The 22,204-nt window shown below is 46.3% G+C and overlaps 3 protein-coding genes across 10 annotated transcripts in view; 2 read left to right on the top strand and 1 right to left on the bottom strand.

Annotated features, from left to right (window-relative positions):
- The first annotated feature begins 43 nt into the window (after positions 1 to 43).
- On the top strand, positions 44 to 3,673 carry alg11 (ALG11 alpha-1,2-mannosyltransferase). Its single transcript, XM_020108626.2, has 5 exons — positions 44 to 199; positions 911 to 1,132; positions 1,318 to 1,689; positions 1,922 to 2,487; positions 2,577 to 3,673. Exons 1-5 carry the CDS (start codon positions 153 to 155, stop codon positions 2,858 to 2,860), a joined length of 1,491 nt encoding a protein of 496 aa, XP_019964185.1. The 5' UTR covers positions 44 to 152; the 3' UTR covers positions 2,861 to 3,673.
- Positions 3,674 to 3,982: 309 nt separating this feature from the next.
- Positions 3,983 to 5,519, top strand: spp2 (secreted phosphoprotein 2). The gene is made up of 6 exons (XM_020108624.2): positions 3,983 to 4,134; positions 4,215 to 4,342; positions 4,506 to 4,628; positions 4,894 to 5,010; positions 5,128 to 5,176; positions 5,323 to 5,519. The coding sequence occupies exons 1-6, from the start codon at positions 4,083 to 4,085 to the stop codon at positions 5,439 to 5,441; spliced, it is 588 nt and encodes a 195-aa protein (XP_019964183.1). The 5' UTR covers positions 3,983 to 4,082; the 3' UTR covers positions 5,442 to 5,519.
- A 238-nt stretch (positions 5,520 to 5,757) lies between these two features.
- The window catches only part of raph1b (Ras association (RalGDS/AF-6) and pleckstrin homology domains 1b), a 37,583-nt gene continuing 21,136 nt past the window's right edge, over positions 5,758 to 22,204 (bottom strand). For 2 of the 8 annotated variants that reach the window (XM_069520724.1, XM_069520725.1), the window contains exons 3-18: positions 22,025 to 22,144; positions 21,624 to 21,729; positions 21,292 to 21,486; positions 20,322 to 20,752; positions 19,392 to 19,478; positions 18,700 to 18,774; positions 15,310 to 15,387; positions 13,606 to 13,765; positions 13,096 to 13,217; positions 12,680 to 12,745; positions 12,455 to 12,598; positions 11,818 to 11,928; positions 11,087 to 11,185; positions 10,859 to 10,979; positions 10,561 to 10,697; positions 5,758 to 10,462 (exon numbers count right to left, since the gene is read on the bottom strand). In XM_069520724.1, coding sequence (XP_069376825.1) covers positions 7,601 to 10,462; positions 10,561 to 10,697; positions 10,859 to 10,979; positions 11,087 to 11,185; positions 11,818 to 11,928; positions 12,455 to 12,598; positions 12,680 to 12,745; positions 13,096 to 13,217; positions 13,606 to 13,765; positions 15,310 to 15,387; positions 18,700 to 18,774; positions 19,392 to 19,478; positions 20,322 to 20,752; positions 21,292 to 21,486; positions 21,624 to 21,729; positions 22,025 to 22,144 — 4,914 coding nt within the window. In that variant the 3' untranslated portion in view covers positions 5,758 to 7,600. The other 6 variants (XM_069520729.1, XM_069520726.1, XM_069520727.1 and 3 more) reach the window with 6 other exon arrangements.

Raw genomic sequence — 22,204 nt, 5'->3', positions numbered from 1 at the left:
TTGTGTTTCGCTTTAAAAGCTTGAAACTGGGGTGTAGTTAGACTTCCTCGCCTTTAGATGGCGCTGAATAAATGTGAATGACAGTGTGGAAACGCCGTAGAGAGGAAGTGACGGGTTCAAAGTTCGTGTGTTGTTGAGTTTGTGTTGTCAAGATGTCGGGCCACGATCAGCTGGTCCACTGTCTGTGTGAGTTAACCAGGTAAGATACTTTCCCTGTTTTAATAAAAGTGTTTCAACGAATAAACCAAATCTTAATTTTAAAAGTTAGCAGTTAGCTTGTTGTGTTTCATTGTGCGCTGGCTTCATTTCCGGATGTAGCATGACAGCACTACTTCAGGTTATTTAGATAACTCGGTTATAGTCTTCAGTTCGAAATAACGTGTTTTCTTATTTATTATTATATTAAATATATGAAATCCAAACTTGTAGCATTTAGCTAAACCTGAGCCTCGCTGTCGGTGTTCATGTAACGTGCCTTGTTTTTTTTTACTCAATCTTCTGTGTCCATAAAAATATACCTATTTATATTACATATTGTTTATCCTCCTAAGTACATGTAAGCATCACAGTTATTTACCATCAGAGTATTTTTAAGTAGAATCTTTAATTCTGATTCTGGAACAGTCTCCAGCAAGAGAAGCCATTTTATAATAGTAATATTATTTAATGTTTTTATATGGCCCTTCTTCAAAATAAAGATATAAATGTTTTACTGGACAATATGATAAAAGCAATATATAATACGTTGGATTAAAAATAAATCCTGTTTTTAAGAGCAAAGTAAATTACTTATTTCCCTAGTTTGTGGAATGGAGAGCAAATCCCCCCCCCCCCCCCCCCCCCATACTGGGCTTGGGTTTGATTCCACAGCAGGCCTAAATGTCGTCGACATTGTATCCCTGTGTTCCAGGTTGCTGTGGAAGTTGCTGCTGCCTATGGTGTTCCTGTGTGTGCTGCTGATCGCAGTCCTGGTGCTGCTGGTGCTGGCCGTGCGTCTGTGGCTGCAGAGCAACAGGAATGCTAGGCGGGCGAGAGACAACCGTCCGACCGTGGCCTTCTTCCACCCGTACTGCAATGCTGGTGGTGGGGGAGAGAGGGTGCTCTGGTGCGCCATTAGAGCACTCCAGAACAGGTAAGAGGATTTTTGATGTATGCTTTTTCCTCAGCCCGATTTATCAAATCTTCAGAGTAGATTTTTCCTTTTAACAGCATTATATGTACCCAGAAGAGTAAATCAACTAGAAAAGACACACAATGGCATTAAAACACCTTTTCATTTGGTGAAATCTTTCTTTAACTTAACCCTCATCTTCACAGGTATGCAGACATCAACTTTGTGGTGTACACAGGGGACCAGGGTGTGACGGGCCAGCAGATTCTGGACGGAGCGCAGCGTCGCTTCAATATCGTGCTCCCGCGGCCGGTTCACTTCGTTTTCCTGAGGCACCGGCTGCTGGTGGAGCCCGGCCTGTTCCCTCACTTCACCCTGCTGGGACAGAGCGTGGGCTCCATTTTTCTCGGTTGGGAAGCGCTAACAGAGTACGTGCCGGACCTTTACATCGACTCCATGGGCTATGCCTTCACTCTGCCGTTGTTTCGTTACTTGGGAGGCTGCAGTGTGGGGAGCTATGTTCACTACCCGACCATCAGCACTGACATGCTGTCTGTAGTAAGAGAGAGGAACCCAAGGTAATAAGTGTGTCTTATTATTTTAAATATTATAAGCATTTCTTAAAATACTACAATCTATTTCCGAATCACAGATTTTCTTATACCGGTATATACATTTAATCAAAGAAGCATTAAGAATGACCTTTATTGCCCTCTACTGGTGATCAGAAGTAAATGCAGGACTGCACAGGCATTTCCTTCTCCATTTGAATCATATAGACAAAACAATTCTATTCTGTCAATGTCCTAGGTTCAACAACCCAGACTATGTCACCAACAATCTGTTCCTGAGTGCCTTCAAGGTGGTCTACTACTGCCTCTTCGCCCTGCTCTACGGCATGGCCGGCTCCTGCAGCGACCTCATCATGGTCAACTCCTCCTGGACCCTCGACCACATCCTTTCACTGTGGCGTGCGCCCAACCGCACCCACGTGGTCTACCCGCCCTGTGACGTCAGTGCCTTCCTGGACATCCCGCTGGAGGAGGACGGGGACAAGAAGCACCACTCGATCGTTTCCGTCGCACAGTTCCGGCCTGAGAAGGATCACCGGCTGCAGATCAAGGCCTTCAAGAAGGTGCTGGATGGGAGGAGGGACGGCGCGGGGGGCAGGGAGGCCCTGAAGCTGGTTCTGATTGGTGGGTGCAGGAACCAGGAGGATGAGGATAGGGTGCTCATGTTGAGGGGGCTGTGCCAGGAGCTGGGTGTAGGCGACAAGGTGGAGTTTAAACTGAATGTGCCCTTCGAGGAGCTGAAGAGCGAGATGGGGGAAGCCACCATTGGACTGCACACCATGTGGAACGAACACTTTGGAATAGGTACTTTATCTAACTGATCATATTTATACACTTTCTTTCTTAAATTTTCTTGTTAAGAGTGAATCTACCTATTGTTTCCCCCCCTCCAGGCGTTGTCGAGTGTATGGCAGCAGGGAAGGTCATTCTCGCCCACAAGTCAGGTGGCCCCAAGCTCGACATTGTAATACCTTTTGAGGGGGGCCAGACGGGCTTCCTGGCAGACAACGAGGACAGCTACGCAGAGGCGATAGAGAGGATCCTGGCCATGCCCCCCGCCAGCCGGCTGGAGCTCAGACGCAACGCCCGCCAGTCGGTGGCTCGCTTCTCAGATCAGGAGTTTGACGCCTGCTTCCTCGCTGCTATGGAGCCTCTGATGGGAACGCTGGAACGATGAGGAGAGAGGACTCGCTCTTTGTTGTACGTTGACTGCACTTTGGGCAGCGTTTACACCGAAGGACTTTTGTTTGAGATGAATCCAAATCATCCAGCTACAATGCAGCCTGTAGTTCTGTCAGAGTTGTGGTTGTAAATAGAAGCATATTCTGTGAAAGACAGTTATACCTCTTGTTTTACAGGATTCATTCCTTTGTTAGGTTTCTTAAAAAGTGATTTCAAAGAGAGTATAATATTTAATATGTTAAATAAATGGGGAAAAAATGAGTTGTGTAGACATTCAAATTGTGTTATTAGAATCTCTACCACAATGTCAAGTATTTTTGATATCGATGATTGAATTAAAGATGATGGGAGTAAACGGTCCTTGCAATCTATTGCTGTGCTGGTGAACAAACTGTAATCTGGATTAGCAGATGGGAAGTTGACAGCCAAGAACATTCAGAGTGAGTTGATTACAAACTGCGAACTCATCAAAATATAGTTTTCCTGAAGATGCAAAATTTATTGATTTAACTGAATCGATCAATATAAATCTAATATTGAAGCCTGTTTATGTTGCGTTGTTCTGTACACGTGACATCCAGTGCACGGCTGTCCGTCCTGGGAGAGGGATCCCTCCTCTGTGGCTCTCCCTGAGGTTTCTTCCACCTTCTCTTCCCTGTTAAAAGGGTTTTTTTGTGGGCAAGTTTTTCCTCACTCGAACCGAGGGTCTAAGGACAGAGGGTGTCACTACCTGTACAGATTGTAAAGCCCTCTGAGGCAAAATGTGAATTTGGGCTATACAAATAAAATTTGATTTGTTTTGATTTGATTTGAAGTGCTGTTCTTTTGGTTGTATAGTTAAACACTGAATCTGTGTCATCCCGATGTGGTTAATAGAAACGGAACATCCTGCCTCCTTTCATCAGATTGTCATTTAAAGACGCAAAATCCTGAAAGCTGTCGCAGCTCTGGGAAAAAATAAGTTCAGAGCCTTCAACGTCAAAATAGGACAAGTTTATCCATCATGATCTGAGTCCTTTGATATGTGTCGTTACTGTCGTTACTGTGGGATCAATAGTGCTGAGCAAAGGTTAAGGGGGACACAGAGGGAGATGAACATTGGAGGGAGGTTTTTTTAGTTTTTTTTTAGGGGTTATGGAAGGTAAGAGGCGGAGCCTATCTATTTAAAGGGAAGTCAACGAAGCACCGAGGTTAACTTTGATTTGGTGCTTATCGAGATGAGGTCACTCGTGCTTCTCGTGGCCCTGCTGCAGTCTCTGGGGGCCTCAGGTGAGTGGCGTCCAGGATATATAGCAACTATGGCCATTGTTTTGTCTTTCTTTTTTTCATTACATTTTTAAATCCTGCAGGCGTGCCGCTGTCCAACTCCGAGCTGGCGTCGATGTCAAACAGAGGCCTCGGAGCAGCTTTGGCAGAGGTCAACTCCTTGTATGCTGTCAGCCATCTTTACCGGGTGACCCAAGGCTCTGTCACAAGGGTGAGTGTGCACCTTTAACATATTTTGACCTGCAAATTTCTTTTAATTATAATTCTTATCTTATAATTATTTTTTCTAGTTGTAAACGATGCGATGGATGGTTTTTAAACTGGGTAGGTGTGTGGGATTTGTGGCATCATGACAAATATCACCTGTACGACAGGTTGTTCCCGTGGGCCTGAACACCGTTGACCTCCAGATGGTGTTTGGCATTAGAGAGACCACATGTGCGAAGGCGTCCACGAGTGACCCGCAGACATGTGCCTTCCGACCGGGATTCTTTGTGGTGAGATTTTTATTATCAAATAAAATATTATGGTTTATTTAATGTGAGAAAAAATAGCTCTCAACCATACCTGAAATTAAGAGAAACTAATGGGTTAAAATATTGGGGTTCCTGATATGTAGATTCTGGGTAGGACTCCTGTTGACAGACTGATGCGGCCCATTGTTTACATTGGCATGAATGCACTTGGACAGAATTTGCAGATCGAATACATTCTGCTGTGATGCAGTTGGGGCAGTGATGACAGTTTTCCTTCAACTTTCAGGCTTCGTCCACCTGCTCCAGTCGGGTGAGGGTGTTCCCCACCTCGGCCCAGGTGGTGTCTCTGAATTGTGGCCACGACAGCAGCTCCAGCAGCTCCAGCTCAGAGTCCAGAGAGAAGGTGAAGACACATTCCCGAGGGAGGGAGAGGAGATTTTTCTGTTTTTTATTTTCAAACCAGACTTGATAAATAGACCCTTTAATAACTAAATCAATTTTCTCGGCTTTGATTCCACAGATGTCCTCAAGAGGGAGACACAAGTTCAACATCCCATTTGCAAACAGAGGTGGGTTTTAACAAGTGATGGTGCAGTACAGTAAGTTATTGTTTTAACTAGTGATGGAACAGTGCAGTCAGCTTGTCAGTCCACATTCACCCGTGTGATATTCAGGTAAAGTTAACTGACCAGAGAACCAAATGTCTTTGAACCAGTCCCGGCTCCTTTTGCACCTCCTTCTCCTCCTCCTGTCCAGCCGGGTCGGTCCCTATACAGCCCAACGGTGGAAGTGCAGCCCGAACGAGGAGACACTTTCAGCAACTTCCTGGTGTGAAGGGCCAGCTCTGCTCTGGGAATCATTTCGGGGCTGATTGGAAAACAAAATCGAATTAAAGATAGATTTTGATCCTAATGGTTTGTGTGTTCTTTTTCACTTGGATTTATAAGCAAAGTGGCAGATCAATAAACATCTCAATAGTTTATCTTTTCTATATGGCCGTAAATTATTGTTAGAAAATGAGGTGTAAAACAGGATAAAACCACTAGAGGGAGTGTAAGATCCATAAATACTGTTCCCATTTAAACCGTTTGTACTGAAACCGATGATCAGTGTTCCAATAAATGTTTTGAAGAAATGACTCTGACGCAGGTTGAGGTCTGATTTGAACATTTATATTGTGATTTTTCAGTTTATATGCAAGAGGACACGTTTAACTCTTATCTGCAACCATTTGTCTTCACTTCCTTTGGCCCCCACATGTTTACATCAGCACATCAATAACTTACATACTGTACTGTAGCAAACAATCCTGTCAAGGACGATGACACTCATAAAGAAATGATACGCTGCCTTCAAGCGGCTTTCACACAACGGTGGCTGAGCGGGGACAAAAGAACATGTTAAATTAAAGTCGGATACAGAATCTCTCTTCTGAGCGTTTTTCATGTCGAACCGATTCCACGCTGCAGCCAATTTAAAACCAGTTTAAATGGTGTGAAATATTAATGATATGTCATCCTGGCACATGAGGACATGTCGATAAACATAGCACCCTTTAGAAATGAAGGCTAGAGATGAAAACCCTTCATGAGCCACTCTGCACATGAAAATAAAATCAGAGATGACCTTAGTGCCTGTGCAATAAGGGCTGAAGCAGTAATGGCACAATGAGGAAACCAGACACAAGCAACATTCAGTCTAATGCAACTCAGATGATGTCTGTTGCCGACCTCACGATTTGAACGCTCTGTACATCAACCAGACAAATGCATCTTTTTCCAAATGGCGAGATGTGTTTACTTCACATGGCTGAATCCGATCTGTACTTCCTGGATGTGATTTTTTTTTCCTGGAGCAGCCGCAACTGTACACAAACTGAAGGATGAATTCCACAGAGAACTCACACAGAATACACCACCACAGGCCTCTTCCTCCCCATTTACACAAGTCCAGTATAATTTTGCATTAAATTAAAAGTTTTTCTTCTCCAGTTGCAGAGTCCAGACTCAGCTGAGCCTTTGGAAGAAATCTCCCTTCTGCTTTGACCTGTGTGCAAGACTTTTGGTATAAGGCTTCCTTCTGATTTTACATTTTGAAGATTTCTAAGTTTTAGTTGTTCATAATTCTTAACATTTTTAAATATGCCTTCCATGTACATTCCATAGCGCCCTAATTGTTTTCGTCCTCTCTAGACTTTGTTGACCAGCTGTTAAAAGACAGACTTGTAAAAAAAAAAAAAAAAAAAATCCTTCCATTTATCAATCATTAAATAATTTCATATAAAAGCAAACCACTTCACAAAGGCCTTCCCTAATGCTTCACTGTTTCACCACCACACATGCATGCACACAATGCATGTGTGCATTTTCAGTCTCTCTCTCTCTCTCTCTCTCTCTCTCTCTCTCTCACACATGCACACACACTGGAACAGCTTCATGTTTTACAGCTTCTTGTTACATGAGGTCCATGCAGTACCAAAGCAGAATGATCCTGATGGGTTTTTTGTTTCCTTTTTTGTCTCCAGTACGTGGCACAAACTTATGGCAAAGACACGGACACATGGTTCGGCTCAGACCTGGATCCAGTAACATTTGCACAAATCTTATGAGTGTTTGTTTTAAATCTGCTTGGCGCACCAGAAGTGGATTTACAACACAGGACAATACAGTGTGTTCCAGAGAGTTTAGACAATCTCAGAAAATGACTTTTCTGTGACTTCAGTCTCACCTGCTCCAGACTTAATTGTCCCGATATTGTAAACCTAACTGTTCCGGAGCGCCAAGCATGTTAAAGAAAACGCAATAATTAGCAAACACTAACTGACCATGGTCTGGTTTGGGTTTTCATATATACACAGTCATCTATTTATCATTGTGGTCCCAAGGGGACAGAAGGTATCCAGGACTTTGCTCCCAGTTCACTTATGAATGTTCACTTCCATATATTCTTTCACTGTCTGTTCGTCCGTCTCCATACCGTCCTTATCTCGGAGTTCAGCACTCTCCAGTAAGTTTGGTGCCGTCCCCACGCTTAGGTGGTGCAGGTGGGGGTCCTCGCCGCAGCGTTGCATAGCCTGAGATGTTTCCGGACATGTAGCCACCGTTTCCTCCGTTGCTTTGCTTCCCTTGGTCCTGGAGCAGCTCGGGGGGTGGCGGAGGCAGCGCCATGTCGTCCATGGTCCCGGCAGGGTCCAACTTGCCAGAGAGGCCAGCAGAGTTGAGAGAAGCCTGCCGTCCCACCGACTTTCGCTTCAGTGTCCGGTTGAGATCCTCCAAGAAATTGGGCTGGCCTGAGCTGCCCTTCGGGGAGGTGGGGGGAGGCGGCGAAAGGGGAGGAGGCTCTGGGGTGGTGTTACTGCGCCGCCCAAGTGTGGGTGGAGGAGTCTTTTTCAGGGAACTCTTTCCCCATGTTGAGTTGCTGACAAGGGAGACGGGCGGTGGAGGAGGGGGAGCCTGAGGCTGAGGATTCACCACGGCTACCCTCGGAGGCCCTCCGCTATGGGTATCACCGGGAGGTGGTGGAGGGGGGAAGAGATCTGTTGCCGGGGGAGGAGGTGGGAAGTAGGCACACTCAGGTGGTGGGGAAGGGAAGTCGCCACTGGACTGCTTTGCCTGGCTCACTTTGGCCTGGAGGCCCATGGGCAAGTTAGCCAAGTTGAGCTTTCCTGGCTTCGGGGGAGCGGGGGGTCCAGCTGAGTGATCCTTAGAGGGAGATCCAGTAGAGGAGGAAGTAGGACAAGGGGATGAAGGTGAGCTGTTGCTCTTGGGGGCAAACTTACTGAGCAAGTTCCTCCTGGATTCCTCATACGAGGCTGAGGAATCAGACTTGACGCTGGAGTTCCTCTGGGGGGTAGGAGGTGGTTTCTTGCCTCCAAAGTTGGAGGAGATAGAGGGTGACCTCATGGAACAGTCTAGGTTTCCAGGGGGTAGGGGAGGAGGGGGTGGAGTCGGGCCGGTGACAGGTGCTGGGGGAGGTGGCGGAGGGGGAGCAGGCGGAGCAGGGGGAGCAGGGAAACCAGCGTTGCTATCTGGTGGAGGAGGAGGGAACTCGGGAGACTGAAGCTGCTGGACACCCCCTGGCTGCCATTTTGGTTTGGTCTTGACTGCAGGTGGTGAGAGGGGGGCTTTGGGACTCTCTGTGTGATTGACTACTTGGGAGGGGGCTCCTGGAAACTGACTAGCCAGCTGTTTCACTAAAGACATGGTGGGAGGGGCTCCTGTGGACATGGGTGGTTTAGAGAGGCTGTGCTGCTTGGGCAGAGTCGGAGGGGGGTGACTGGAGGTGTGCCCAGCATGGAGGCTGAACTGCTTCTTGAAGGGTCCGGATGACGGCGGGGGTGGAGGTGGTGGTGGGGTTGGGCCCCCTAAGGCGGCAGAGGGGGGTGCAGGAGGGAAAGGGGAGACAGGTGACACAGGCTTGGGGGCAGCATGAGGGATAAAACCTGGGGTGAAAGTTTTGGGTGGCGCTGGTGGGGGTGCAGGAGGGGGTGGAAACTGAGCTGGCCCTGGGAACTGCTGGGGAGGGGGAGGAGGTGGTGGTGGTGGTGGAGGAGGAGGAGGTGGCGGTGGTGGAGCGGGGGCAGGTGGTGGGGACTCATCAAGGTCTCCATTCGGAGACAAGAGGTCCCGTGGCGGGCTGGGGAACCTTTCCTTCAGCACCTGCTTCAGGCCGTTGGGATAAACGGGCTGGCTCATGGGAGCAGGAGCAGGCGGGGGTGGAGGAGGCGGGGGAAATGCTACCCCGTTGGTGTGTGGAGCAGGAGGAGGAGCTGGGGGCGGAGGTATGAAGGCAGGTGGGGGGGCTGGGCTGGGAGGGCCCAGCTTCAGCACGGCCATTGCTGACCCGGGGGTGGGCATCGATGGTGGAGGGGGAGGTGGTGGTGGCGGAGGAGGCGGGACATTAGTCCTTGCTGCAATGTGATTCACATTGGGTTTGATGGACACTTGAGCAACAGGCGGTGTCGGAGCTGGGGGCAGAACCTGCTGAGCGTGGAGGTGACCGGGCAGCCTGTGGTGATTGGCTGTCTGCGAGGCCCTCTGGTTCTGCAGCCTGGTGATCGTGCTGTACTTGTACATGGTGAGAGCCGGCGAGTGGTGCGACACCATTTGAACCGGCGGTGGCGGAGGGGGAGGTGGTGGTGGAGGAGGCGGTGGCGGAGGAGCTGGCGGCTGCTGCTGCTGTGGTGGTGGTGGTGGTGGCATGTGGTGGTAGCTGCTAACGGCCTGTGGCTGTTGCTGCTGCTGTGGTGGTGGCATGTGTTGGTAGCCGCTGACGGCCTGTGGCTGCTGCTGCTGTGGTGGTGGCATGTGTTGGTAGCCGCTGACGGCCTGTGGCTGTTGCTGCTGCTGCTGTGGTGGTGGCATGTGGTGGTAGCCGCTGACGGCCTGTGGCTGTTGCTGCTGTTGCTGTGGTGGGGGCATGTGGTGGTAGCCGCTGACAGCCTGTGGCTGTTGCTGTGGTTGGGGCATGTGGTGGTAGCTGCTGACGGCCTGTGGCTGTTGCTGTGGTGGGGGCATGTGGTGGTAGCCGCTGACAGCCTGTGGCTGTTGCTGTTGCTGTTGCGGAGACTGTGGCGGCGGTGGCTGAGGGCGCTGAGGCGATTGAGGCAGAGGCTGCGGGGCCTGTTGAGGAGACTGAGGCGGCAGTTGCTGCTGCTGCTGTTGTTGTTGTTGTTGGATCAGGGACTGGGGGTGGACTGGTGGGGGCTGAGGCTGTGGCGGAGGTGGTTGTTGGGGCTGGGGATGAGGCTGAGGAGGGGGAGTCAGGGCTGGGTGGTCAACTGAATGCTGGCTGTGATGCCGGTGACTGTGGGAAGCATGCGGCAGGGTGGCTCCTCTGGATGACTCCATTCTTATCTGCTCAAGAGAGATTGTGTCAGCACGGTAAAGAGAATAACATTTATTTTTTCCCCAAAAACAAGCTTTTGAAAGTATTTGAAAGAAAGAAACCTTACCTTGGAGTTTTCCTCGATCTGGGTCCCTCTCTTCCAGGCCTCAGAGAAAATGGAGCTCACCACACTCTGGGAGCGGCCATGAGAGGAGCCTGTGTCCACACCACTGTCTGAATGTCCGGAATGATTGGACTGGGACTCTGGAAGCACAGAGAATCACAGAAAGAAGTATCCTCAGTACAGAAAAAAGTTTTATACATGCAAAGTATGAAAATGCAATTGATTATGACAGAATATTAAGACAATTATTGAAATTATTAACTTCCCTAAAATCTATTGCATGATTTGACAGTGTACTAACCAGGTATGCTGGCAGAGCTGGAGCCTGATCGAATGCTGGAGGTCGAGAGAGACGACCAATCATAGGCCGCCTCTGTCCTCTTCATGGCTTCCTGGTAGTTTACATAAAGCTGCTTTCCATACTACACACACAAACACACACGCAGAGACAAGTAGAAAGGTAATGAAATAAAAGTTCGATCATTTCTCTGTTTCTCTAACAGGACCTGAACTCAGGTTTTGAACCTACCTTGGCGATTCGGATTCCATTCACCCATTGGTGCAGGGTCCTGACATCATCACAGCACAAGTACTTGATGTACTGAGACTTCTTCTGGATTTGTGGATGCTGCAAAAACAAATGAATCAATGAGAAATGCTTTACTCTCCACAAATGCCTCAAATAACACATAACAATAAAAATCTTCCTCATAATTGAAATATAACTTCTTACTTATTAAATGGCAATCAAATCAAATCAAACAAATCTACTTGACTTGGAATATGACGAGTGCTTTGGATTGAAACAGAGGTATTATCTAATATAAGCTATGGAGACCATGTCAGTGAAAAGCTCTCATCAGTCTCTTAGGACCATAACAAACATATCACACCTTCACACATGCAGTATTTTAAATCTATTCATAGGATGAGACACATGTCAGTGTCTATGTTAACATGCTACATGTCAGCTGCTGGGACTGAGGGCGTTTTCACACCTGAAAGACTGAAACAAGCTTCATGTCTTTGTTACATCGTTCATCAGCAAATTAACCTTGAAGTGTGTAGGTTCTAACAATGATAGATTCTAAATATTTTCTAGACTTCTTTTGGATCACTTGCAGTACTCTGTAATTTCTATTCTGTTAAATATGTTATTGATAACAGATATTTAGAGGATTTTGCCATTTGCCATTATTTAAAGAAAAACTGTCACAAAACACAAATGTCCCAATGATAGATCCAGCAAAATGGCTTCACCTTCAGGGCCAGGCAGTAGTCAGTGGGAGCCTTGTATTTGCTGCGGTAGTCCTGGCCGTAATACACGTTAACATGGTCCAACTGCAGGAAGCACACGAGATCTCTAGAGGCCTGCAGAGAGGGAGACATTGATTCATGGCCGATCACAAAAAGAACAGAGAAGTGTATTTCAGTTTTTCACATGCGTTTTTTTAAATAATTACAGTAGGAGGATCAGTCTCACTGCAGTCCAAAAAAATAAATGTAGAGTTGTATTCAATGCTTGAGCTTGAACTGTAATGTTCTGTAGAACTCAACCTACTTTTTCAGCTCACACAGATTACAGAATTTAAATAAGGCAACAAAATAATTAACTACTGGCCTCGAGTAATGCAGCTACAGCTAATGTGGTGTTACCGAAAACCCTGCGAAAAATGTTGCAGTTTGAAAATGACTTTAGAGGATGACGATGCTAAAATTAGAGCACACGTGGAGTGCAAATCTTTGCAGTGATCAGGCCCCAAAACAGGAAATACCACAGAGCTGATTGTGCGAGCCTGGTTCTCATAACCCTAACCCACATTTCTGTTCTCTAACTTCGTTATGTCTGAGTAGGACGACTGTGTGCCAACAAGGCACCATCCCAAGTCTCACTGACCTTGGCTTTGCCCTTTGGGACGTAATAGATCCCAGAAGCCCTGAGGAGGAAGTAACGCTTCTTCCACGACTTCTTCCCGTCCTCCTTCAGCCACAGGATGCCCTCGATCTCTGGCACAGACACCGAGCCGCCACAGAAACACTCCTGAAGGATAAAAATTGATTTTAAAGTTTTATCTTCTGATTCATCTCCTTGTTTGGCCCTTTGCTGTCCATTTAGTCTCACCTCTAAAAGAGCCTCTTTATTCCTGTCTGCCATCTCTGATGTCTCCTTCCGCCCCAGCAAATAGTTCTGGAAACGATTGAGAAGAACAGTGAAGTGAATAGAGGGCGAAGAGAGGAGAGAAGGGGGGGGCGTTGTTAAGTCGGTGGCTCACCTCGTCTTATGTTAAATAAATTATTCACCTTTACTCGCTTTAGAGCTTTGACCTACTTCCAACGCCAACACAAACACACTCCCCTGTTCACTCGCCGCCTCTCTGGGCTGTGCAGTCGCTGAGCATGCATAAACAATGTTTATGTGCCGAACATAAGCTTTCAGCATTTACACGCTGAACGCAGAGCGGCTACGGAGGGTGCATCGAGAAGATGATCGGCCCTCGCTCTGATGTATATGTGTGCTGAAGCGCAATGGACGGTCACCTGTGGGTTTTTGAAAAGAGCATATTTCTCGATGCGCTCGATGAACATGAGCTTGTTGTGGCTGTCCCGGGTCCAGTTCAACAGATTCTCCACCAAATTCTCATGATCCTCAAAAATACGTTCTGAGGGAGAGAGAGAGAGAGAGAGAGAGAGAGAGAGAGAGAGAGAGAGAGTAGGGGAGAGAAAGGGAGAGAGTGAAGATAAGATGCAAGATGTGCGGTTTTTTTGCTGAACTGCAAATATGCATTTAATTTCCTCCTGCTGTGGATTTTTGTTTATAGTGTGGAGCATAAACCTTTAAATGTAAGCCTGAAGTCACAAACAGTGACTATGCCAAGCTCACACATAATTATACCACAGTGCATGTTTGTGATCTACATTGTTTACATCATACGCACACTCTGTGTATTCAGAATATGCTGCGTGCAGAATGCTGTCCATATGCTAACAGTGCAGACTGAAGCAAACCATAAACAATGTTTAGATGACTCAGGAGAGGTGGAAACTTACCCATCTGGAGCTCCGTGATAGTTTCCACGAGGGACCAGTCGGGACTGTAGCCACAGTGTGACTTGTCCAGCAGGCTGTCCAGCACCTGCCTGACTGACTGTCGCTCGTCCACCATCATGGTCTTGGAGCTCTCGTCCGACATGTGGACCCTAATCACCAGCTGAGGAGGACAAATGGCAGAAGAAATGAGAATGTTGGTCGACTTAATGCTGAAAAGCATGTTTGCAGTAGATCTATCTATCTATCTATCTATCTATCTATCTATCTATCTATCTATCTATCTATCTATCCATCTATCCATCTATCTTTTTCTTGCTAGATCTATATTGAACATTTAATATACAGCTATTTATGAAGATACATTTTTGTAATGATTACCTCCACCATGTTATGTTTTCACTACTGCATGTTTGAAACTATTTTCTTGAAACTTGCTAAAAGGACCCAGTAAGAACTCATTGACTTTTGGAGTGGCTTGAATTAAGGGGGTGTATCCAGGAATTCTTGTTCCACTTTCTTTAACAGGGCGAAATACAGTGTTAGCCTTTGGACACACTTACTTTACCCTATAATCCAGTAATCTTGCCAAAGGCTTTGCATCCACAGGTAAACAACAGTCCTCCATAACTATCCAGCTTAAACTAAGCTGAATGTGAAAAACGCACCCATGCCAAATCCAGCCTAACACAATCAACATCCCACATAAGACATGTCCTGGGGTGAAACAAAATAAAATCCCTCAATTCCTTGACCTCCCATTTATTCCTCGCCCATTGAGACCCAGACATCCAAGCAGTATGTGGGTACAGTTGACCAAGCGGAGACATGGACGAATTTGAGTAACAGCAGAGACGTGGGGAGTGTGACCTACATCTCTCACAGGAGGGACCCTTACAAACCCCCTAGTCTGGCAGAAAAAAAGAAGGATAGTAAAACCGAACCAGAAATCCCAAAGCTTCAACGAGAGAAAGTTCAGAAATTTCTGTCCACCTGCAGTTATATTGCTAGAATGTCATAAATCTAAAAGATAGTAAGTAGTAAGGCTGGCTGCTTAAAATGCTGACAACCACAGCACTAATAATTTAGCACATCACAGTGTTCTCCAGCGCTGAGGGTTTTTTTTATGTGCCGCCTGTAGCAGGATGCTTTATCTTGTCATAATATATTCGCTTGGTAGTCAAGTCTAGCTCTGTTCGTTGAATCACTATTGGGCCTCAGCTATTCATTGCATGGAAAAAAGGACCATTCTGCTAAAAAGATTCACAGAGACAGTTTGTTCATTGGAGGAAATACTGATGAAAAAGGCCAGACTGTGGAACCCAATACCGATTTCCCCAATGGAGACAAACAAGCCGTGGCTTTTAACAAAGCAAGGCGCCTCTGTTGTTCGCTGAGAACCAACATTTGCTTGGCTGGATGGTGTAAATGAGATGTCTTGTGCAGAATGCGTTTGCATTGTCTAGCAACGCACACTGCATCTTTTTCCAAAGCCTCTTTCTGATTTCGCGCTCCCTCCCCGGCTGATACACACACACATAATCAAACACTGCAATGACCTATTTTCTCTGCGCTTCACCGCCTCGCTGTGAATGAAGTTCACAAAGAAATGCGGTGTGCGGTGAATATGACAAGACAGTAATTACTATCTCCGAATCAGAATGGGTTTTTCCCAAAGAGAAAGCGAGTAAGTGAGTTCGGCGATACCTTTTTAACCTGAGCCTCCTTGATTTTTTCCAGGGCGACTCGGATCTTCTCTGCCTTCAGTTTGGCTGCTTGCTCCTCCTAAATGAAGACACAGGAGCAGTTAACACAGCTGTCATTCACACAAAAATAAATCACATTTTTTCATAGCCTTGCCTCATCCTCTTCACCCAGGTCTTTCATCTTTCCTCGGGCAGGAATGAAACATCCTACACACACACCTCATTAAATAGTAAGCAGCCTTCTTCTACACCATTTCAAACGCACAAGTTTCGGGCATGGTGTCGCCTGGTGTCTAATTTTCCTCTGGGTTGCTTACCTGCCCCCTCCAACAAGATGCCATCACCTCCATTCCACAGGTAGTGTTTCAGTGGGTTTTCCCTTATGTGTGAATAAACAAATAAACGCTGTGATGGGAAACCTCTGCTAATGTGACATTGGTCCAGCATCCCCTCAAATATGGCGCTCCATTTGCCGTCTATGGTTCCATATTGGATTTCATATGGAGCTGCAGTGGTTTCTTTTGATCTCGCTATACAGCAGAGAGGAAACAATGGCAGAAGATCCCCGAAGGCGAGCGGCTGTGGATGAGTGTGGGATCAGCTCAGAGAGCTTCTATGCCCTCCACTCAAACAGAAAATGATCTCCTGCGACGATCATATCAAAAAAAGGGGGAAACATTTTACAAAAATATCCAAGCACGTCCATGACTGATAAATGGGATGAAAACGGGTTCTTTCTCAGTTGTCTAAACAGTGCGAGAAAAAAAAGACCTACTGCTGCTGCATAAAAAGTTATTCCACCATGATCCTCAGCCCTGGGTCCACGTCCTCCATCACTCAAAGACGACAGCGGTCAAACTAGCCGAGGCTGGGTTGAGCACATTGTGACAGTGCTGACATGCAGACATGTGCGCCTGAGATGTGCATAACTTGACTTAAGCCCCAAGTGAGACAGTAGGGAGGACGATGCCCCTCCCCCTCCCACCCTTTCTTCCTGCTTCCTCCCCCCTCTCCATCACTCTCTTCCCCTCTCTCCTTCTAGAGCAGATGCAGAGGTTTGGGAGCGTGCCCAATCGATAAGAGATAATCCCCACAAAAATATTGGACTAGCCAGCGAGCCCCATTTGCAGGACCCTTTAGCCAGTCAGGACAGGGGGGGGGGGGGCATGATTGACGCTGGACGCTGGCCCCCGGCGTGAAACTACAGCGTCGAAGACAGAGAGTGGAATTCGGGTGAATGAGAAGCAGAGGTGCTGAATATTTGAAGTCGTGCACACTCAGGCGTGTGTTAAAAGACAGGGACAGGGGTGGGCATTAACAAGCGCTCCCCAAGCCTCTGATCACGAGAAAAACTAACCACCCCCCCTCGTCTTGACCCAGACTATCTCTTACACATGACCGGCTCCAGAGCACATACACATTAATGCAATAAAGCCGACACTCTGTTTGGTCAACACATAGGCTTTTAGTCATCCGAGTGTGAGCATGTGTGTTAGGAGAAACAGAGGTCATGGGGGTGGTGCAGATTATAGTCAGGAGTCAATCTGAGTCACACTATAGATTTAGCTCTCAGTGGACCCCCCCCACAACTTGCTCCCTTGTCCATTATTCCCTCGTCACGTGACACCTACACGACGCTTTTTTATTGGACATTGCTCTGATTCCTATTCCACTCCACACTCGAGCCAATTTTAAAAGACTCTTCTGCCAAGCCTGGAATGAAAAAAATAAAAAAACTTGGCACAGCCTCACTTTGATGTCTTCCCACTCTCTCCCTCTTCACTTGTTCCCAAACAAACTGTGATCATTCACTATTCCCATTTCTGAGAGAGAGGAGGTACAAGTCGGGGCGATCGCCCTCGCCCCTTCACTGGTGGAAAAGTGTAACGCTAACACATAAACTCCCCCGCAGCCTGTTCGCCAAAGGCTATCTGCCCTCTCCGCCTTTTTTAAAGCGATTCAAGCGCTTTCTGCAGACGTGGGCAGAGTTGAATGCCGAGATGCCAGAAACCAATAGCCTTGAAACAATTAATAGATTCCATTGTTTTGTAATTCAGTGAGAAAAAGTAACTGCAAGACTCAGCAACATTTTTTTTATATTTTCAGGGCAGATGAATTCAGCCAGTCAGCTTCACATCTATTATATGAGAGGGTTTTAGAAAGAAACCAGAATTCAATGCCAGCGGCCGCTAAGGGGGATCTGTCTCTTCTCTCGTACATGAATAGTACAAAGCTGTCTTTGTCTTTAAAAGTCCTGAAAATGATCAAAATCTCATAGCCACGGAAAAACCCTTCTACGATTCAAGATTCAAATGATTTGTGGTTTTATGACAAATTCAGCAAAAGCTCCTGGATTATAACACGTCAATAGGATTAAGGGACCTTTTGGAATCCTTCGCCTTTCACTTGGCTATGTGTCATGTAGCGACGGTGGGATAAATCACAATCGACATCGGCCAACTTTCAACCGCAAATCTGCACACATCTGATCGGAATAAGCTTTGAGTGGGAGCCAAGGTCTGCAACCAATACACTTGCTGTGAAACCTGACGAATGCCAAGAGATCGACAGTAAAATAAAGAGATCTGAGAACGAAGGAGGACTGACGTGAAGGATAAATAGATGTGACGTGTTGTTTATGTGAGAACTGTTACATCCACGTATGTACTTTTGATGTACTGAATAGTAAAGCTTTAACAATAACATAGATATCCCCCACCCTTTCTTTTTTGTCTGACCAAACAGTAAAAAACCCAAAGATATTTTTTTTTCTCAAATCAAATCAGACAAAAGCAGCAAATTGTCATATTGGAGAACCTGGAAGAAGTTGTTGCCTGATACAAAACTTTAAAAATTAACCGATAATCAAAATCCTTACCTGTTCCCTTATTGAATTATCAATTGATTGATTAATCAATGCAGCTCTTATGACATCAAATCATTTCTTAATGAAGGCAGGGTGCAAATCAAAAGCCAGCGTCACAAAGAGAGAGATGATAAATGAAAGACTGTATAGACCCATAGTCAAAAAAACTACAGTATATGCCAGTGAAAGATAAAAGCGCTGATACATGAAACAAAACAATTCAGTGTATTCAATCTATAAGTATCTGATGACGGGGAAAAATCCATTCTGATATTCTATGCAGGTAATGTATTTTTCTCCATATGTGTATTCCTAAATTCACTGAAAATATTACTGTTGGACAGATGGGAAAAATAACTGTCATCCCGTTTCTGGCTGAAAGATTACCTTCAAAAATTAAGTAGATGTTTATTTTTCAATAGTGAGTTATCAAGATGGATTTTTCCTCTATACATGCAAAGCAGAAACATGGAGCAGTGAACACACCAGGAAAACAAAGAAGCGAGTGTATGAGGAGGCGGTCACCTTGGTCAGGAGGTGAGAAGGCTTTCCAGCTATGCTTTTCAGAATGAGTGAGGTTTCTCGGTCCAGATAGGAGTGCTTGGGTGAAGAGAGGAGGAGAGGAGATTTAAAAATAAAAGAAAAGGAGGAGAGCAGAGTAACAGACAAAAAAAGAGAGAAAGTTGGTGGCAGATGATTCTCGGAGGCTTATTAATTATTATTTGCAGGTGTTTTGATCTTTTTTTGTATAAAAAAGCGTGGAAGCGAGAGAAGGTTCCATAAATGGAGCGCTCAGCAGCGGTGGCTGTCATTTAGCTGCAGCTGTGGGTAAAGAAGCAATGGTTGTGAGAAGTAGAGGGTGCAAAACACTGGAGCATGTGAATACATTGTATACTGAATTCTGGCTAAACCTACTGTCTACAACTACTTTCACAAACACACACAATCCATTCACACAGTACACACTTATATGCTTTATGGTTTCATGTGTGCACATTACACATAAGCCAAAGGCTGCACACGAAAGCTACAACGTCACTGCAGATATACAGCCTGTTAATTAAAACTGAACTGAATTTGTAATTGCATCATTAACAGAACTATGTGATCAGAAATCGTTCAATTGGAGAAACACTCCTAGTAAATAATTAACCTTGCAGCCTTACGTGGACTAATGCCTACACGCATGCATCACTCAAGCAAGCTCACACACTTACAGTGGCCCGATCCACTTCACTCGCTTGTGAGGTGAAGTCAAGCTGCCGTCTGGCTGGCTTACCATTGGCCCGCCGCAGTACGACATGCTGGGAAAATCGGGAGGTGCAGGCAAGGTGTGTGTGTGGAGACACCACAGATATAGGAAAGGATGCAAACACAGATAATGTGAACACATGCAGACGAGGGGGACAGGGGACATGCTATAGAACCTGTGGACGTTTAACCGACAAGAATTCTGACTGATTAATACTATCGGTTAATCTGTTAAAAAAATTAGTTCCATCTGAGCAGGTATTCTACGATGACTGATTCCTCCTGACAGATCTGTATGCGTGAATCTTTTCTAGAATCGTGAATCTTGTCAGTTAATGGAAAATAATCAGTTAAGAGGCATCAGTTGTGGGTGAGAAATGAAAAAAGTGTAGATCCTTGTTTTTGTAGTAAAAAACAAGCCCACTGTCATGGTTTTACATTCCTCTCCTCCTTTCCTAGCTGTCCCCCGTCTCCGACAAGTCACATAAACATACACATCTGTTTATGTACAGTGTATTTGCTTGAGTCTTAACCACTGAACCAGGTTAAACTCCTCTCAAACACACTTGAGGAAATAGCCATGAAACTCTGTGAGTGAACAAAGAACATCATCCAATCCGCAGTACAGGGGACGTATTGTGGATTGCGTGTGTGAGCCATGCAGTTTCCTCCAAACGTCATGCTGTGTGGAGTTGTACATGCAGGACAGCAGCTGGACTTCATTTACTGAATGAGTTAACTTTATGTACAAAGATGTCACTTACCAATACACATGGAGACGTGTATGTCTTTGACACGGTGGCGCTCACTCACACTTTCTTATTAGCTGATAATACTATGTCTAACTCTTGGATTTCCTCTACATGTGTTTTTCAGTGTTTGTGTGTAGGCCATACCTCAGTGCTGGTCTGGTTTTGTCCTTGTGCGTTCGAGCTGCTCTGGCCCTCCGTCTCTCCTCCTGTCATCACTTTGTCAATGTCCAGGGAGTCCATGCTGGACGCTGAGGCACATGCTGAATTTACACTAGAACGCTGGGACGGCGCCTCCTGCTCGCTGACTGCGCCCACAGAGCCCGTCCTGCGGTGCTGCCCTCCGCCAGTGGACCCCGATGAGGGCCGCCGGAGCGTGGTGGAGGAGAATGAGGAAGAAGAGGAGGATGAGGAAGAGGAGGACGTCTGGCGAGCCGCCTCGTCCATGCTGAGAGAAGCCTTCTCCAGCTGGGAAGTGATGTCATCGAGGGAGATGTTGGAGGCTGCGGGGCGAGTGTTGACGCTGCCGCCTCGTACTGTGTTGGCCGGCGATGCCCTGGTACTGCTACTGGTACTTCCTGTTGGTCAGGTGGAGGAGGAACTAATTTATACATTAATTTTATTATTGATCAGTTTTTATTCTACATTTTCAACTACTGGATTTTAGCTGCAGCATCATGTAGCATTTTCAATATACGCATCCAATATAAATAATCACATAAATTACATTTTTATCATTACCAATAACAAATGAGACCATAGCAAAAAAGAAAAGACTGTTGTGCAGCTTGAATTGTAACTAGCGCCTCTTTGGACAAATGTGCGTAAAAGTGTTAATGTTTTCCCTTCCTCTATTATTACCCTCCATGTGATTTTTTTTTCTCCTATTAGTCTTTTACTGTCTCCACTGGAAGACATGTTTTTACCAGGAGAGGAGTATACGATTCCCTGTCTGTGCAAAACAAGCTTAAGCATCATCTGAGCCTCACCATGGCAAACAGCTGTATTTAAAGTGATTCCATATTAATGTGAAGGGATTTCCTGCAGTATTTATTTTATTCATGATGAAATACTACATGAAGCATTGTTGCAAATGCACATTATTCTGTGAGACTACCTCCGCTGCTTCCCCCTCCACTGGTGCCTGGGTGCTTGCTACTAGCACTTCGGCCCACGGGGGTCCTCTGCTGGCCTTTGCTCTGGCCACGAGACGTGGAGTTTGGTTTGGAAATGGTATTGAGCTCCTGCTCGATGGAGCACAGGTCGGCCATCAGTGCATCCAGGTCCACTGTGTCTCCCTGGTTCAATGCCTCTGCAGGGAGCAAATATGGAGGATGCAGGAAGATCACAGAGCAGGGGAAGGGTTGAAGGGGGAAGGGTGTCATTATAATATTTCAGACCTTGTTGTCATCAGTGCTGTTATATCACACACTATGGATGAAGCCTCACCGTTTATGTTGTACATTGAGAAGCGGTAGGAGAAGTTGGCCATGTTGGTCTCCTGTCTGAGAGGAGGCTTCTGCAGTGCTTTCTGTGGCCTGCCGTCATCCAGACTCTGAGGAGCAAACACACAGAAGACACACTTCAAAAACCACACACACATCCTGACATTATAGTCAAACCACAGAATCTAAGCAACCACGTCAGCCTGCTAGACTCATTCGTCTCTCACAGACACACACACACACACCTGCACAAACACACAGTACAAAGCGGTGGTGGGAGGGGAGCTGCTAGGATACAGTGTAGGGAGACAGGATTAGCAGTGTTAAGGTTGCTATGGATACAGCCCCATCCTTTCTCCGTGCTCATGTACCTGTGTGTATATATATGTGTGTGTGAGTGTTAACCTGTGTGAGCTTGTCCAGTTCTCCCAGCCAGGCTCCAAACATCTTGTCCAGGTCTTGGTCCTCCTTATCACTGTCCTCCTCTGCTCCATGGTCCAACTCATCATCTGATACCTGCTCCATCTACACACACAGACACACACAGACACACACACACACAAAGAGAAACAGACAAATCGTCAG

The sequence above is a fragment of the Paralichthys olivaceus genome, chromosome 24, assembly GCF_024713975.1.
Source record: "Paralichthys olivaceus isolate ysfri-2021 chromosome 24, ASM2471397v2, whole genome shotgun sequence".
Lineage (NCBI taxonomy): Eukaryota > Metazoa > Chordata > Actinopteri > Pleuronectiformes > Paralichthyidae > Paralichthys > Paralichthys olivaceus.
This window is presented reverse-complemented; position numbering and strand designations above follow the sequence as displayed.

Excerpts from the sequence above, each read along its gene's own strand:
- alg11 (XM_020108626.2), top strand. The coding sequence starts at position 153 with ATGTCGGGCCACGATCAGCTGGTCCACTGTCTGTGTGAGTTAACCAG. Across the intron at positions 1,133-1,317 it reads ATTAGAGCACTCCAGAACAG|GTATGCAGACATCAACTTTG; the intron begins GTAAGAGGATTT and ends TCATCTTCACAG. Across the intron at positions 2,488-2,576 it reads GAACGAACACTTTGGAATAG|GCGTTGTCGAGTGTATGGCA; the intron begins GTACTTTATCTA and ends CCCCCCCTCCAG.
- spp2 (XM_020108624.2), top strand. The coding sequence starts at position 4,083 with ATGAGGTCACTCGTGCTTCTCGTGGCCCTGCTGCAGTCTCTGGGGGCC. Across the intron at positions 4,343-4,505 it reads CCCAAGGCTCTGTCACAAGG|GTTGTTCCCGTGGGCCTGAA; the intron begins GTGAGTGTGCAC and ends CCTGTACGACAG. Across the intron at positions 5,011-5,127 it reads GCTCAGAGTCCAGAGAGAAG|ATGTCCTCAAGAGGGAGACA; the intron begins GTGAAGACACAT and ends TTGATTCCACAG.